The 14,508-nt window shown below is 53.3% G+C and overlaps 2 protein-coding genes across 8 annotated transcripts in view; one reads left to right on the forward strand and one right to left on the reverse strand.

Annotated features, from left to right (window-relative positions):
• Positions 1 to 7,690, reverse strand: part of WNT10B (Wnt family member 10B) — a 19,794-nt gene extending 12,104 nt beyond the window's left edge. Inside the window, exons 1-2 of one of the 5 annotated variants that reach the window (XM_029594644.1) lie at positions 7,592 to 7,690; positions 1,230 to 1,415 (exon numbers count right to left, since the gene is read on the reverse strand). In XM_029594644.1, the coding sequence (XP_029450504.1) occupies positions 1,230 to 1,297 (68 nt within the window). In that variant the 5' untranslated portion in view covers positions 1,298 to 1,415; positions 7,592 to 7,690. Of the gene's footprint in view, positions 1 to 1,229; positions 1,416 to 1,876; positions 2,020 to 2,485; positions 2,641 to 2,708; positions 2,849 to 7,591 lie in introns of those variants that run through there. The other 4 variants (XM_029594642.1, XM_029594641.1, XM_029594640.1 and 1 more) reach the window with 4 other exon arrangements.
• Positions 2,081 to 14,508, forward strand: part of WNT1 (Wnt family member 1) — a 20,404-nt gene continuing 7,976 nt past the window's right edge. The window contains exons 1-3 of one of the 3 annotated variants that reach the window (XM_029594646.1): positions 2,081 to 2,245; positions 10,520 to 10,973; positions 11,168 to 11,442. Coding sequence is in view for 1 of the 3 variants with exons in the window: in XM_029594645.1 (XP_029450505.1) it covers positions 12,467 to 12,567 (101 nt within the window). In the remaining 2 variants the exon portion in view is untranslated. Of the gene's footprint in view, positions 2,246 to 10,519; positions 10,974 to 11,167; positions 11,443 to 12,149; positions 12,568 to 14,508 lie in introns of those variants that run through there. The other 2 variants (XM_029594647.1, XM_029594645.1) reach the window with 2 other exon arrangements.

Below are 14,508 nucleotides of genomic sequence, written 5' to 3' on the forward strand. Positions count from 1 at the left end.
CAGCTGGAATCTAGGGAGTGCAAAATACACAATGTTTCTGGGGAAAAAAACCCCCAAAAAATTAGCATTGTTGAGGTCCCAGTCCTGCCCTAATACCATAGTCCCATTCTAAACACCTGGTGCTAGGGTTACAAATCTTGTTTTATAATCTGGTCCTGGTGCTGAGGTTATATTCCTGCCCCATAGTTATAAGGTCAGATTTCTGCCCCTGGTGCTGAGGTCTTACACTTGGCTCGTGAACCTGAGATCTCATTCTTATCGTTGACCCATGATGCTTGAGTCCATCTTGTAACTGTGGCATGCACCCCTCCACCTCCAGATCTTACCCACTGAACATGTTCCAGTGACTGAGAGACATCTCTGATTGTAAGCACGTGCTTAGATCCCCATGGGGCCCTTCCTAGCAGGGTGGGGAGAGCATGTTTATAGCTACCTGAGGTCTAGACCTCTGTGTTCCCATGGCATATGAGGGAGGGGCAGGAAGAACACTGCTCTCCCTGCCAAAATGAATCACAAGTGAACTACACAGATCAAAACATGTTTATGCTGAAGGGGAAATAATTAATCTGTTACTACCTCTCTAATAAAAAGCAATTGGTTAAAAAACAGGAAGCAGGAATATATGATCCAATATATACATCCTCTTCGAATTCCTGCAATACACACAATTATAATTCTTGTTTAAGGAGATGCGTTCCCTTCACCACCCCCATGCCCCCGTGCATAGAAGCAGGACTGGAAAGCTGCAGTCATGGGCTCTGACCCAGTGGCATCATAAGGCATCCACTTCTTGGGACATTATTGCTTGTTCATAATTGTCATGAATTTGAGAAAATAAACAATGATTATTAGACCCAATAGGCACAGATAGGACACATCCAAGTGTGAAGCTCAAAAATGTACTGTGACATGGATAAAAAGGTGGGAGCCGGATAGATGGAGAGATTGATGGAGAGATTGATGGATAGACAACTAGTGAAGTGGAGAAAGTGAACAAGAAAAAAAGACAAACGAACAGAGGAAGGTAGATAGTTTGAGGATAGCATGGGTGAATGGAATAATGAATGGACAGATATCTGAAGATTAATCTGAATGAAAGGATGGATAGATGGCTAGAAGAAAGAATTGATGAGTGAGTGAATGAACTAATGGATAACAGGGTGGATGGGTGGAAGATTGGTCAGTGGATAGTTGGCCAGGCCTCCTTTTCTCTCTCTCTCTCTCCTTACCTGCTGCAAAACAAGAGGGAGCAGATGAGGAACCAGGGGCAGATGACTGTGAGGGGGCTCCGGGCCATCCTCTGACCACGCTCTCTCTCTCTCTGGGCGGTGAGCTGTGCTAAAGGTAACTTCCTTCTTCATCTCCTGGCCCATGTGGGGCGTCTCCTCCTCCTCTGGGGAACCTGCACCGTAGCTCTATATGACAGCAGCAAAGGATTCAGTTAAAGCCCTAATGAAAAGAGCCAGATCCAGAATGAACTGGAACTCCCAGCACCTCCTTTACTTCACCCCCACCCCCCCCCCCCCCTCGGCCATGCCTGTCCTTCCAGCACTGAGTCGTGTCCCCCCCTCCCCACACACACACACACACCCCCTCTGATCTTTTGCCAAGGTGTCTCAGCTCTGAACCTCAGAAGAGAGCGGTGATATGAAATCGTTCCCTTAGGTCACTGCCTCTTACCAGCGGCAATAAAAGCAGCGTCACCCCCCAAAAAAAGAGGTCCAAATTCCTCCTCCCAGTCAGGGGACAGATGCTCCCTAACTCTTCCTGTGATGACTTGCATGCCTAACTCATTGGGATCCCCTCCGCCCCCCCCCCCCCCCCCCAATTCCCCTCCACCCTCCCGATACCTGAGCCCGGTATAAAACAGATAAACCTTTCCTTAACCTGCAGAGAGCGGAGCGTCCTCCCGCTGGTGAGGGCTGCGCGGGAAGCGGGCGCTCGCTGCCTCCCCAGATGTGCGAAAACCGCTGGAGGAGGACGCGCAGCGCATCCGCCCCGGAGACGCGAAGCCTCCTCCTGCCGCACCTCACCCCCCCCCCCCCCCCCCCCCCCCGCAGCTCCCTCCCACCTCCCCGGCTTCCTCTGGAGTCAGCTCGCCAGCCCTCGGTCGGCGTGGGGCGGGCAGGTGTTGCCACCGTTACGGGAAGGGGGCATCAGATACCCCCCCAAAAAAAAAAATAAGTGTTAAGAAGAGGCAGCCGGATTCAGGTTCGCATCCTCCTCTCACACGTGCAATCTGGAGGTAAGAGATGCTCGATTTTAAAGATATTTCTTTCGTTTCTCTTATTTCCCTATAAAAAAAAAACCCCAAACCCGCGGAGATCCCACACACCGTTTTCCTTCATAGAAAAAAAACCCAACAACCCCTATTTGATTTCTTAGACATAGAAAGAAGGGGAAAAAAATCGCCTCTGCTCTTTCCGTCTGGGGAATGAAAAGCCTGCTCTTCTCCTTTCTCTCTCCCCTTCACCCTTCAGCGCACCTCCATCCCCCTCCTTGAATCCCGCGTCTACTTTTCTTCCGTTCAGCTCCCCCTTCCAAACGTCCAGATGACCGCTGCCCTTCCTCGTCCCTCTCTCCCGCTCTCTCTCACTACTCAGACCTGCTTTGCCGGGTGTCACCCCCGAAGCCGCACGCGGGTAGGGGCGCCCTCCCTCCCTCCCCCCGTCTCGTCCGCCCCTTGCCGGTGCCCCGCGCCGCCTTACCTTTACCTCCAGCACCGGGCACCGCCTTTCTCGCCTCTTCTGGGATTCACTCCCTGTTCCCTCCTTTTTTTTTTTTCAGCCCGGAGCCTCCCTTCACCTCGCCTGCCCCCCTCTCCTCTCCTTCTGTGTGGTAAGAGCCACTCCCTCGGGGCCTGTCCACGGTTTTGCCTTCTCTCCCCCCCCCCCCAGTGCAGCTGCTCCCCTTTCATCTCTCGCTGCCTTTCACCTGTCAGCCGGCGTTTGTAGCTTGTGGTTTCTTTCCAGGTAGCACACGCTCCCCTCCCACCCTCCTGCCCTGCCAGCGCTGCTCCCTCCCTCCCCCTTCTCCCTCGTGTCTCTCTCCCTCTCTCCGTGCTCCCTCTTGTCTGCCGGGTGCAGGGAGAGAGAGAGAGAGAGAGAGAGACCGGGGCATAGATTTGCCCTTTCCCCTCTCTGTGTCTGGCTTCTTCTCTGCCTGCCTGCTCCTGATCCCGTTGCCTGGCTTGCTAAATGCCTCGCTTTCTCTTTAAGCCCCTGTCCGTGCATTACCAGAGAGAGATGGAATGCTCTGGTGCAAGCCAAGGCCCCGCCGCAGTTATCTGAGCTCCACGACCCCAAACGTTTGGCTCGCACAGGCTCTTCATGCTAGGAGAGAGAGAGGATGGCTGGGTGACTACCTCCCGACCTCCTTCCACGTGCAGCACCTCTAAAGGGGGGGGGGGGGGGGGGGTGCGGGATTTCCCTCCCGGGCCTCCTTCCGTAAGGGAGGGGGGTGACTATGTGACTCCCCCCCCCTTCCCTACGTCTTCCCATAGGGGAGGGGGTGGATGTGTGACCCCCTCCCTACTTCTTCCCGTAGGGAAGGGGGTGGATGTGTGACCCCCCTCACTACTTCTTCCCGTAGGGAAGGGGGTGGATGTGTGACCCCCCTCACTACTTCTTCCCGTAGGGAAGGGGGTGGATGTGTGACCCCCCCCCCTCCCTACTTCTTCCCGTAGGGAAGGGGGTGGATGTGTGACCCCCCTCACTACTTCTTCCCATAGGGGAGGGGGTGGATGTGTGACCCCCTCCCTACTTCTTTCCATAGGGGAGGGGGGTGGATGTGTGACCCCCTCCCTACTTCTTCCCATAGGGGAGGGGGTGGATGTGTGACCCCCCCCCTCCCTACTTCTTCCCATAGGGAAGGGGGTGGATGTGTGACCCCCCTCCCTACTTCTTTCCATAGGGGAGGGGGTGGATGTGTGACCCCCTCCCTACTTCTTCCCATAGGGAAGGGGGGTGCATGTGCCCTCCCTACTTCTTTCCATAGGGGAGGGGGTGGATGTGTGACCCCCTCCCTACTTCTTTCCATAGGGGAGGGGGTGCATGTGTGACCCCCTCCCTACTTCTTCCCATAGGGAAGGGGGGTGCATGTGTGACCCCCTCCCTACTTCTTCCCATAGGGAAGGGGGGTGCATGTGCCCTCCCTACTTCTTTCCATAGGGGAGGGGGTGGATGTGTGACCCCCTCCCTACTTCTTCCCATAGGGAAGGGAGGTGCATGTGCCCTCCCTACTTCTTTCCATAGGGGACGGGGTGCATGTGTGACCCCCCTCCCTACTTCTTTCCATAGGGGAGGGGGTGCATGTGTGACCCCCCTCCCTACTTCTTTCCATAGGGGACGGGGTGGATGTGTGACCCCCCTCCCTACTTCTTTCCATAGGGGAGGGGGTGCATGTGTGACCCCCTCCCTACTTCTTCCCATAGGGAAGGGGGTGGATGTGTGACCCCCCGCACTACTTCTTCCCATAGGGGAGGGGGTGGATGTGTGACCCCCTCCCTACTTCTTTCCATAGGGGAGGGGGGTGGATGTGTGATCCTTTCAGTTTTCTTCCATAGGGGAAGGGGTGCCTATATGATGCTCATGCCTCCTTCATTCCGGGGGGGGGGGAGGGAATGGATCTGCCATTCTCTCTGGTGCTTCCTGTCATAGGGGATCGGGTGAGTGTTTAATTCCCTTCCATTTGGGGACTCTGGGACCCATTTCCGTCCCTACGTCCGCTGAGGTAGAGGTGGGACGGGGGACTCTTCCCGTGTCTCCTCGGGGTGCTTTTGGGAAACCCCCCCCCCCCTTGTTATCTCCTTTCCCTGGGAAGGCCTCGCCCTGGCTGTAGCCGGATAACATCTCGGGACTCCCGCCGGCTGCACCGTTTCCTAACAGAAGCAAGCTCAGGCGGGGAGGCTTTGACGGTTTCACTTCTCGCAGTTGCTGCTGCTGCCCGTGATGTGTTCGCCGCCTCCCCGAGGCCTGGCCCTGTGTGTTTTGGCCGCGCTGGGCGTCAGTGACTCATGGGGATGTTTTGCTGACTTAAGGGACTGGCGGGGGGGGGGGGGGGAAATCTCGGTTCCGCCTCCAGCTCACCCTCCGGGTCCAGCAGGCGGAGGGGGGACAGATGCCCGAGTCGGGCTCGGGCAGCGGGGAGACCAGAGAGCTCGGGGGGGGGGGGGGGGGATTTAAAATAATAATAATAATAATGTCATTAGAACTGCCAATAGTGACAGTACCGAAAGGAAATCGGACCTGTTAAATCCAAGCTTATTAACAGATTGCGTGCATTGTGTTGCAATTTACATTCTGATTTTCTGAGGTGTGTTCTCCTGTACAATTAGGAACAATGCCTACATTTAACTGAAAACTAGCAATCCCTAATCCGTATTCCCTAATTCTTTCCTGCACTTCTTGTGCTATAAATCCTGTATTTCTTATACGCAGAGCACAACTCTCAGATGCTTTCTCTTGCATGTGTCCATTTCTTGACAATCCAAGGGCAGCATCCAGAGCAGAAGGGAAAGATCGATAAGGAAATGAGGGAAGCAGGGAGGGCTGGAGGGAGAGGTTGCAATGAAGGCATGATAGAGGGAGCGGTGAAGGTAGGAGGAAGGAGAGGGGCAGGTGGAGGAGGACGGGGCATGCTCTTAGTCTGCCACAACCAAACCTGCATGGGCATCTCTGCTGTGCGTTCAGCCTAATACCTACAGCTGTCTCTGCCTCTGTAACGCATCTCACAGCACCACTGGGAAGAGCAGAGTATCAGCGAGGTTTTGGTTTTTTTTTTTGTTTTTGTTCAATTTTACTTCCTTGCCATAGTCCTTCCTGCACTGTGCATCTCGCAATGTATTAATGGCAGTGGTATGCAACTAAGAGCATCAGATCCCCAAGGTACCACCATCCTAACATCATTACCTGAGCTCACATCATCTCATGCCCGCCTCCTAAACTCAGCTAAAAACATTCCAGCCCCCCCCCCCCCTTGCCTGAGTGCACGAACCGCCATCCCAACTAAACTACATGAGCAAGGAGAGATTCACCTAACACCCAATACCATGCAGCCAACGCTAGGAGGCAATGAGCCCCATCAGAGCCTCACTGTGCAAGTGCACAGCGCCTACGTGGGTCACAGGACCTGCAATGCGTGTGGTGCGCAATCACAGACCCTGACTGGGGTCCACACCTACCCGGAGCACACTCAAGGTACAAGCGCAACGCCTTTCATCTTCCCTACAGCACCCAAATTCCAAACAACTCCCGGCCTGTTGTGCTTCTGCCTCGACTCGCTGGGATAAAGTGTCTGTGAATTCCCCCCTTGGCTTTTCATTCGCTGGGTGTTAACCGAGATTAACTGCTTCAAAAACGGAAAGCTACTGTAAAGAGAGGGAGAAAAACCTCCCTGCTGGGATCCCGCCAGCCATCTGAGGTTTGAGGAGCGCCAGTCACTCCAAATATCTCCCCTGCTGTGAGAGGCTGGGAAAGAGGAATTAAAGAAAAAAAATAAATTCGAGAGATCCCTGTCTCAGCCAGCAGGGGGTGCTGCAGGGAATGGGATAGAGCAGGATACAAGGAGGGAGAGAGGGGAGATATCTCTCTCAGCCAGCAGGGGGTGCTGCAGGGAATGGGATAGAGAGATTGGGATAGAGCAGGATACAAGGAGGGAGAGAGGGGAGATATCTGTTTCAGCCAGCAGGGGGTGCTGCAGGGAATGGGATAGAGCAGGATACAAGGAGGGAGAGAGGGGAGATATCTGTCTCAGCCAGCAGGGGGTGCTGCAGGGAATGGGATAGAGAGGATGGATTGGGATAGAGCAGGATACAAGGAGGGAGAGAGGGGAGATATCTGTCTCAACCAGCAGGGGGTGCTGCAGGGAATGGGATAGAGAGGATGGATTGGGATAGAGCAGGATACAAGGAGGGAGAGAGGGGAGATATCTGTCTCAGCCAGCAGGGGGTGCTGCAGGGAATGGGATAGAGAGGATGGATTGGGATAGAGCAGGATACAAGGAGGGAGAGAGGGGAGATATCTGTCTCAACCAGCAGGGGGTGCTGCAGAAGGGGGATACATAGGGGAGGAAGAGACTTCTGCCCCAGCCAGCAGACGATGGGATACAGAGGGAGGAAAGATCTCCATCCCAGCCAGCAGGGGGGGGGGGGTCTGCAGGGAATGGGATAGAGAGGGATACAAGGGGGGGGGGGGGGAGGAGAGATCTCTGAGAGAGAGAGAGAGACTGCAGAGAATGAGACAAAGGAAGATTACCCTAGAAATATAGAGATTATACTCCTCCCTAACTGCCAACTTTCACACTCATTCCCTCCCCTACCACACTCTTTCCTGACTGCCATCTCCTGCAAGTGGCCGTAAAGTGCCACACCTCTGGCTCACCGCCAAGCCTTATCTATTCCCTGCTCCACCACAATTTACCTCCCTTCCCTCTATCGCCCAGTCTCTATCCAGCAGCACCCTCCCCGCCCCATTGCCAGCTCTAACCGTCTCCCCTCACTGCCATCTCTCGCCCACTCCCCGCCCTACAGGCTCGTCCCTCGTTACCAACTTTCATGCCACTGTAGGATTTTGTTCAAGGTTCAGCTTCCCACCTTCTCTTCCTGAATTAGCACTTCTGGTCCTCAGAAGCTTTGCCACAATGTCCGTCTCTGCTTGGCATTGCTCAGCCTCTCACAGTCATTCCCCCCCGATGCTTTCCTGCTGCCACACGGGAACCAGAGAGACATTATATAATATTTAGGCAATGTAATCCTTTTGGGAGGAATCGCTTTCCGCTTATTTGCCAACCTCTGGCGTCTGTTTCGACCTGTGTGACTGTTTGTGTTTCTTTGTACCATATAAATGTATTTAGCAAACGCCTTTCCCAAGATGAGAATACAGCAACCTTTTAAAATAATAATAATAATAATAATAAAAGGCAATCATAAATGATACGAACAAAACTGTAAAAAACAAACAAACCAACAACAACAAATACCCAAACCCAGCTGAGAATAGAATTCAATTCATGCTAAGACTCCTTAAGCAGCTAAAATAAAACAACCCAGCAATTATAAAAAAAAAAAAAAACGCTTGTTCGAAAAGCCAAGGACTTAGGGAAGAATAAGTGACGAAAAGATTTATGTATTTATTTATTTATTTATTTAGACGTTTTTTGTTTTGGGGCGAAGCAAGAAAACGCCCTAGCTCTACCCCTATCCCGCTATAGTTTAGCCCTAGATAGGGAAGGTATAACTACTTAGATGAGCATGGAGCTGGTAAGTGCCACATAACTCACTCCTTAAATAAGCCCTGCAGGAGTCTGAAAATCAGGGGCAGGCCCCCCCCCCAAAAAAAAAGAGGGGGTCCCTGCGGGCGAACGTGCCAGTCTCTTCCTGCCGGACTGCTCCAAGAGTCTGCACCGTCCACGGTTGCAGATTTGCATTTGCTCCGCAAACAACGTTAACTTCACGCTGCCAGGTAGGCAGGACGCTGCGGTAGGATTTCTCCACTGCCTGCGGAACGAATCCCTCACTCGCTGCCGAGCTGCCACACTTCAAGCTCCGCAGCATCTCCAAGCCTCGGGGCTTCCCATTCTCCGCCACCTTTGCTTGCTCCTCCATCGTCCCCCCGCCCCTTCTTGTTTCTCCCCCTAACTCGTGTAGTCCCCCCCCCCCCCCCTTTCTCCAGCTCCTTCTCCTTGCTCTTCCTGCTGTTTTTCCCTCCTCCCTGCCCCCCACCCGTGTCTCTGTTCCTCTCCCTCCCCTCCCTTATGGACAGGTAGCGTTCACTTTCTGAATGTGCAAAAAGAGAACAAAAGTAGCCTCTGGGATGTTAACAGGTAACCCCCAGCTCGTTAAGATTTTCAAAGGCTGAAGAAGTCCCAGGCACTGGCGAATATCTACAGGAGATGCATTTATTTTCTAAAAAAAAAAAAAAAATGCATGAAAAGCTCGCTAAGCGAATTTTTGCTACGAAGAAAATGGGAGTGAGCCTTCTTCACTGGAAAGCTGTGCGTTGGTATTTTCCTGCGGCAGATGAATCGCCGCGCACAGGTAACAGATTATCCAAGCCAGCGCTCCTAAGGTCCATCCGGCCCTGGCTCCCAGGCCCCCCCCTCTCGGTATAACGCGCCCCCTGCTGCTGCTGCCCGCAGACACAAAGCTGCCACTTTCGGTCTTTATGAGCCAAACCTTTGCTGCATCGTTGGGATTTTAATTTAATGTGTAAATGATCCTTGGGGGGGGGGGGGGGGAGGGAGATTTCCAAGGGCTCCTTAGAAGAAAAGTCATTGAAAGTCCATTTTGTGTTGAAAGGAGCCAAGTTAAAGGGATCGGGGTTTAATCCGCTTCCGCCTGCATGACTGAATCAGGGGAAGGGCGGCGAAAGGCTGCTGCTACATTAGGGGATTAAAGAGGGGGGAATAAAACGGCCTGAAAAGGTCCTCACTAAAGTCTAAAACAAAGAGGTGGCCTAACGCTGCCTCTAATCTCCTGCGGATTTCCTGCCGGCGCTGCTCATTTCACACAGCCCCCGGGGCCCGGGGCTTTTGTTAGGAGAGGGGCTCGAAACCCGGCTCTGGCCCGGCCCATTCTCCACTCCTACAGCCGCAGGGCCAGATTGTGCTCCGAGAGTCCCCGTGGGTCTGTGCAGCCTTACCCGGGGGGGGGGGGGGGAAGCATCTCCCTCTCCTCCTCTGCATTGCTTCCCCACCCCCACCCCAGGTCTGCCTATGTGCTGGATACGCTTTTCTCTGATCGGAGGAGCTGCTGGGCAGTATTTTCGGTTCTCCGGGTTTCTTTTGCAATTAGAAGCCCCCCCCCCCCCCCCCCACACACACACACCCACCACCTTTTAATTTAATTTCTTGGATTTATATTCCGCTTTTACAGCATCAAACTCATCCAAGCCGATTACGGGAAGGGGGGGGGGGGTGGGGTTGGAAACACTAAATAAAACAATTATAGAGAAGCATAAAGACATAGATGGAAAAATATCCCTCTCCCCCCCTCAGCCCACCACCAACTGTGGACAAAAGTAGCACCGTTCATTAAGTTTAACAGGTGCAATTTGAGGTCGATGGCTCCTCTCTCTCTCTCTCTCCCCATCCCCCTCCCCAATCAAAAACAACAACAAAGAACCACGAAAGTTAGACACCAAGGCGCAGCCTGCCCGATACCCAGACAGAGAGCACGGGCAGCACCCGGGGCTCCCTCCCAGCGAACCCGGCGCCCTCTGCCCGAGCCTGGGAATAAGGAAGGCAGCAGCGCCCCCTGGCGGGCTCCGCTGAGAACTGCACCCTGCCCGCGCACCGGGCTGGAGACCGACACCGTCCCTCTTCCCAGCACCTCTAACGTGGGCACACACACAACCCGGGGCTGAAAATGTGCATTATACTAGCTGTTTCCCCCCCCCCCCCAACCCCCGCCTTCAATTGCACCCCATTCATCACTCGCCAAAGGACTGCCAGCCCCCCCACGCTGGGAATGTATCAGCTGGGACCATGACATGTGCCTAAAAATGTCGCTTTGCTTTCCCAGCTTCATTTTGAACACGATGTCAACTCTTCGGATTTCTTCTGCCTCTCTCTCTCTCTCCTGGAAGGTACCAACCTGACTGACCTCTTCCTCCTAACGCTGCCGAACTGACTCGCCCGAGCAATGCCGGGGGCACCCGCATCCGACAACGTCAGCGAGGCGAGAAGGATAAACGCGCAAAGCCAAGCCTCGATTTCCACTTGCTACCTGCCTCCCGGGATCTGCTGCCACAAGATGCGCGTGCAGTTCGGCGCTTAGAGGCTCCCGCTCCTTGGCCTCCCCCCTGCGTCCGCAGTGCGGGACTGCAACCTGGCCCAGCACCAGGTCCTCCCCCTGGGCCTGTCTGAACCTTGCTCCTCAGCTGTTACCTGGCTTGTAGCCGGGAGATGGGCGGATTTCGTGCTCACCCTCCAGGCACCCTCACCTTCCAGGATGCTGCTCTCTCCCCACCTGCCAGGTAGGCGTTTGCGGACCCCCCCCCGCGAATCCGGGACCATTCACTTCTCAATTGCCAGGATAACTGTTCAGCAGGCTCTTCCTTGGTTCAGAAAGACTAGGGGTGGGGAAAAAAAAGTGTGGCTCAGCCCCGATTAGCAATTAATAGCCCACATCTGCTGGCCTGGGTTACAGATTCTACTTTATCTCTCCTAGATCCTGTCTCGCCGCCAGACCGCACGAGGAAGGACGCAGTGACGTTTCCCCAAAGTGCAGCCAGGAGAGAGAGAGAAATAAAATCTAACCCAGAGCGCAAAATGTCCCCAGACAAGCCTCAGAGCCGGCGAAACTCCCTAAGTGGCCTCTGGTGACAAGAGGGAGCGCTGCCAGGAAGAGGACGGGAGAGAGAGAAAGCCTGAAGATCTGATGGGAAGCGCAGGGCCTGTGAGGGACCGCACTGTGCACGGCACCAAGACCGCCTGATTATCGGGGTTTTGTTTCTCTTTTATTGTTTTATTTAAGGCTTTGCTTTTTTTTTTCTCCCAACCATGCAGTACAGATAATACGATGGGACGCGCATGCATGCCCTGTTTCCCCCACTCCCCTACCCTTCAGTTTTTCATCTCACGAAGTCATCCATCCATTTTAGCTGCTTGAAGAAACCACCCCCCATGACCCTATTACTCAACAGTGACCAAGCCAAAGGGACCTGAGAAAAAAAAAAAGGCAAGAGCTCCTGGGGGTGGGGGGAGCAGAGACCTCCTCTCCCCGCGTCCTGTGTGTGTGTGTGTGCGCGCGCGCGCGGCTCCTGGGCTGAGAAGCGTTGGGGGGGGGGGGGGGGAGAGCGCTGGATTTACAGAGGTCGCCTGCGCGGACGTTAAAAGAGCATTAATTCCGCCCCCCCACCCCCGACGGACAGTTTGATGGGAAGAGACAGCTCCTGCTCTGAATAAGGAGCAGAAGGAGTCTCCTGCCTCATTGTCAGAGCCGGGGCTCCTCCAGCCAAGGGAGACCCTCCTTCTGCCCCCTCTATAAGAACAGGCAAGAGGTCAGGAGACACTGAAGGCAAGCGGCAGCCCTCAGCACCCAGCAGAACAACATCAGACGAACGTCTCTTTTGGGACCCCCCCCCCCCTTTTTTTTTTTTACATTTTCCTCGGGATACATCTTTTTTTTTTTTTTTTTTTTTGCCAGAAACCAGAAGATCGGATCCCGCTCTCCTATGTTCCTGTTTTTTTGGGGGGGTGGGTTTTGATCCTGCAAGCGCCGCTTGATCCAAGGGAAGAGACTCTTCTCATTTAGCCGTTTATTTTTATAGCCGCCCGCCCGCTCTCTCGGAGATAAGGTCCGCGCGCTACGCCATCTTCAGATCTTTACATTTAGACGCTTTGCCTAAGATGAGGAACGCGCAGCCCGCGCTGCAGCCCTTCTGAAGGAGAACCGTCCGCCCTGCCCGGGGGCTTCCCTTCCAGCCAGGAGACGCCCCCTCCCCCCCCCCCCAGCCCCCCGAGAGACATGAAGCCACTAGCACTTATTCTGGGCTTCAAAACTTTGTGGGTTTTGACTTTCTCTTCCTTATCCAACACTCTGGCGGTGAATAACAGCGGGAGATGGTGGTAAGTCTGACTTGCAAAAAAAAAACAAAAACTGACGAGAGTCTTTCGCTGCTATAATTTAGGGAGATCACCAGCTTTCCCTCTACTCAAAGGGATCCGGGAAGGATGAGCTGGTGAGAGCTGGTGGTGCCAGCCACCCCTTTCTCCCGGGTGCCAGGTTGCCGGGAGCCATCCAGGGTCCCGGGGTCTCGTTTTTAGGACTGGGGGGTGCTGTGGGGAGCGCAGAACCGGAGGTGGTGGTTTTTGTTTGTTTTTTAAGTTATTCTCTTCAGAATCAGTAACAGAGAGCGGAGGGCAATGAGCGCTTGAATCCCACCTTTACCATTCGAATGCTGGGGCAGCGCGCACCGCCTTCCTCTCTCTCGCTCGCTGTTTTGAATTGCAAGGTAAGAGTTACCGTCTAATAAGTTTAATTTCTAGCACCCTCTTCTCCTCTCTCAAGCTCGCTCTCTCTCTCTCTCTCTCTCTCTCTTTCTGCTCATGCTGAAATAGGTTCTGGCATCTCCGACCAAAAATCCCAATTCCTTGTATCTTTACCGCATGACCTTGCCTCTGTTAAATCAATGTTATAAAAGAAAATGAGACTATCAGTTGCAGGTACGTGCTCTTTTTTTTTTTTAAAGGATGGAGCCAGATTTCTGCGGTGGGTGTAATAGGAGATATCCACCTCCCCGTTTGGGAACACCTGTTTTGTTTCAGAGATAGGCAATATCCTTCCGTCCAGTTTGAGGAATTTCATTAAACATATTCAATATCACATAACATGATGATGACTTTGTATATAATACAGAAGTTATACGCGTATGATTCATATACAGGTCAGACCAAATTGAAAGCACAGGCCGGGTAATAGACTGCATGTTATAACGGATACTATTAACCTCCGACATATGAACTGGAGCTTACTAAATCTAAACTGAATTTGAATTATCAGTAGCTGAGGTATCTTCCTTAGGGACAGGACGGGGGCAGTGCCATAGCAATGGATCTTAACTCTCTATTCGCGTAAGCGAATGGATGTGGTGAAGATTTAATGTGCTGCCTTGCTTTTTGTCCCTGGAAGCAGTCATATGTTTATTTTTTTTTTGTTTGCTTGTTTTTTTTGTTGTTGTTTGTTTTTTTGGGTTTTTTTTTACCTGGAGAAAGCATCCTCAGAGTGCAAAGTCTGACCTGAGCTCAGTCTCCGCTAGCAAAGGTAGCTCAGAGGTTCTCTGTCAGATGGGAGGGAGGCAAGGCCTGGACGCCGTGAGTGAGGCAGCCCCGGGGACTGCAGAAGGAGAAGCACTCAGTCTGCCACTTGCAAGGTGAAGGGGTGTCCCATCCCCGGGGCAGGGGTCCCTGCACTCCGATTATAGCTGAGCGATGGGTTGGGCAGGCCGCCATTTAGATTCAAATAATCTTTTTTTCTTTTTTGTTTTGTATTGGATCTCTGATGTTTATGATTATGCGGATAAGTTATTGTATTCCCTGACTTATCCCAAGGAAAGCTCGGACTTTCCGCGCTCAGTTGCAAGCCTCACCGTTATACGAGGGGGCTTCAGCTGGACCATAGTTGCCTGCTTTTTCCATAGCCAGCTGGGCTCTCTCGTCAGGGGTTGCTAAGACAGGACCGGCCCATCCGATTAATGCTTAATATCTGCCGTGGCACGGGCTCCCGGGTATGGTTTCCGCGACCATGGGCAGCCCTCCCGTGTCATAGCCCTGCCAGAGCCTTTGCGCTAGGGGCAGTGAGAGTGGCCGGTGGGTGCCAGCCGGAAACGTGTGCTGGGTGGAAAGCCACCATGATGGGGGGGGGGGGGGTGTCTCGCTCTTTTGGGGGAGGCTCACAGGTTGCTCTTTGCCTTTTGAGCGGTGTCTGTGCTGGGTGTTTTTCGTGGCATTTGAAACGAGATGACAAAAAAAAAAAAAAAGAAATTTATTACGTTGTTATTTCTCATAGTG

This window comes from Rhinatrema bivittatum, chromosome 3 (genome assembly GCF_901001135.1).
Source record: "Rhinatrema bivittatum chromosome 3, aRhiBiv1.1, whole genome shotgun sequence".
NCBI classification, from domain to species: Eukaryota; Metazoa; Chordata; class Amphibia; order Gymnophiona; family Rhinatrematidae; genus Rhinatrema; species Rhinatrema bivittatum.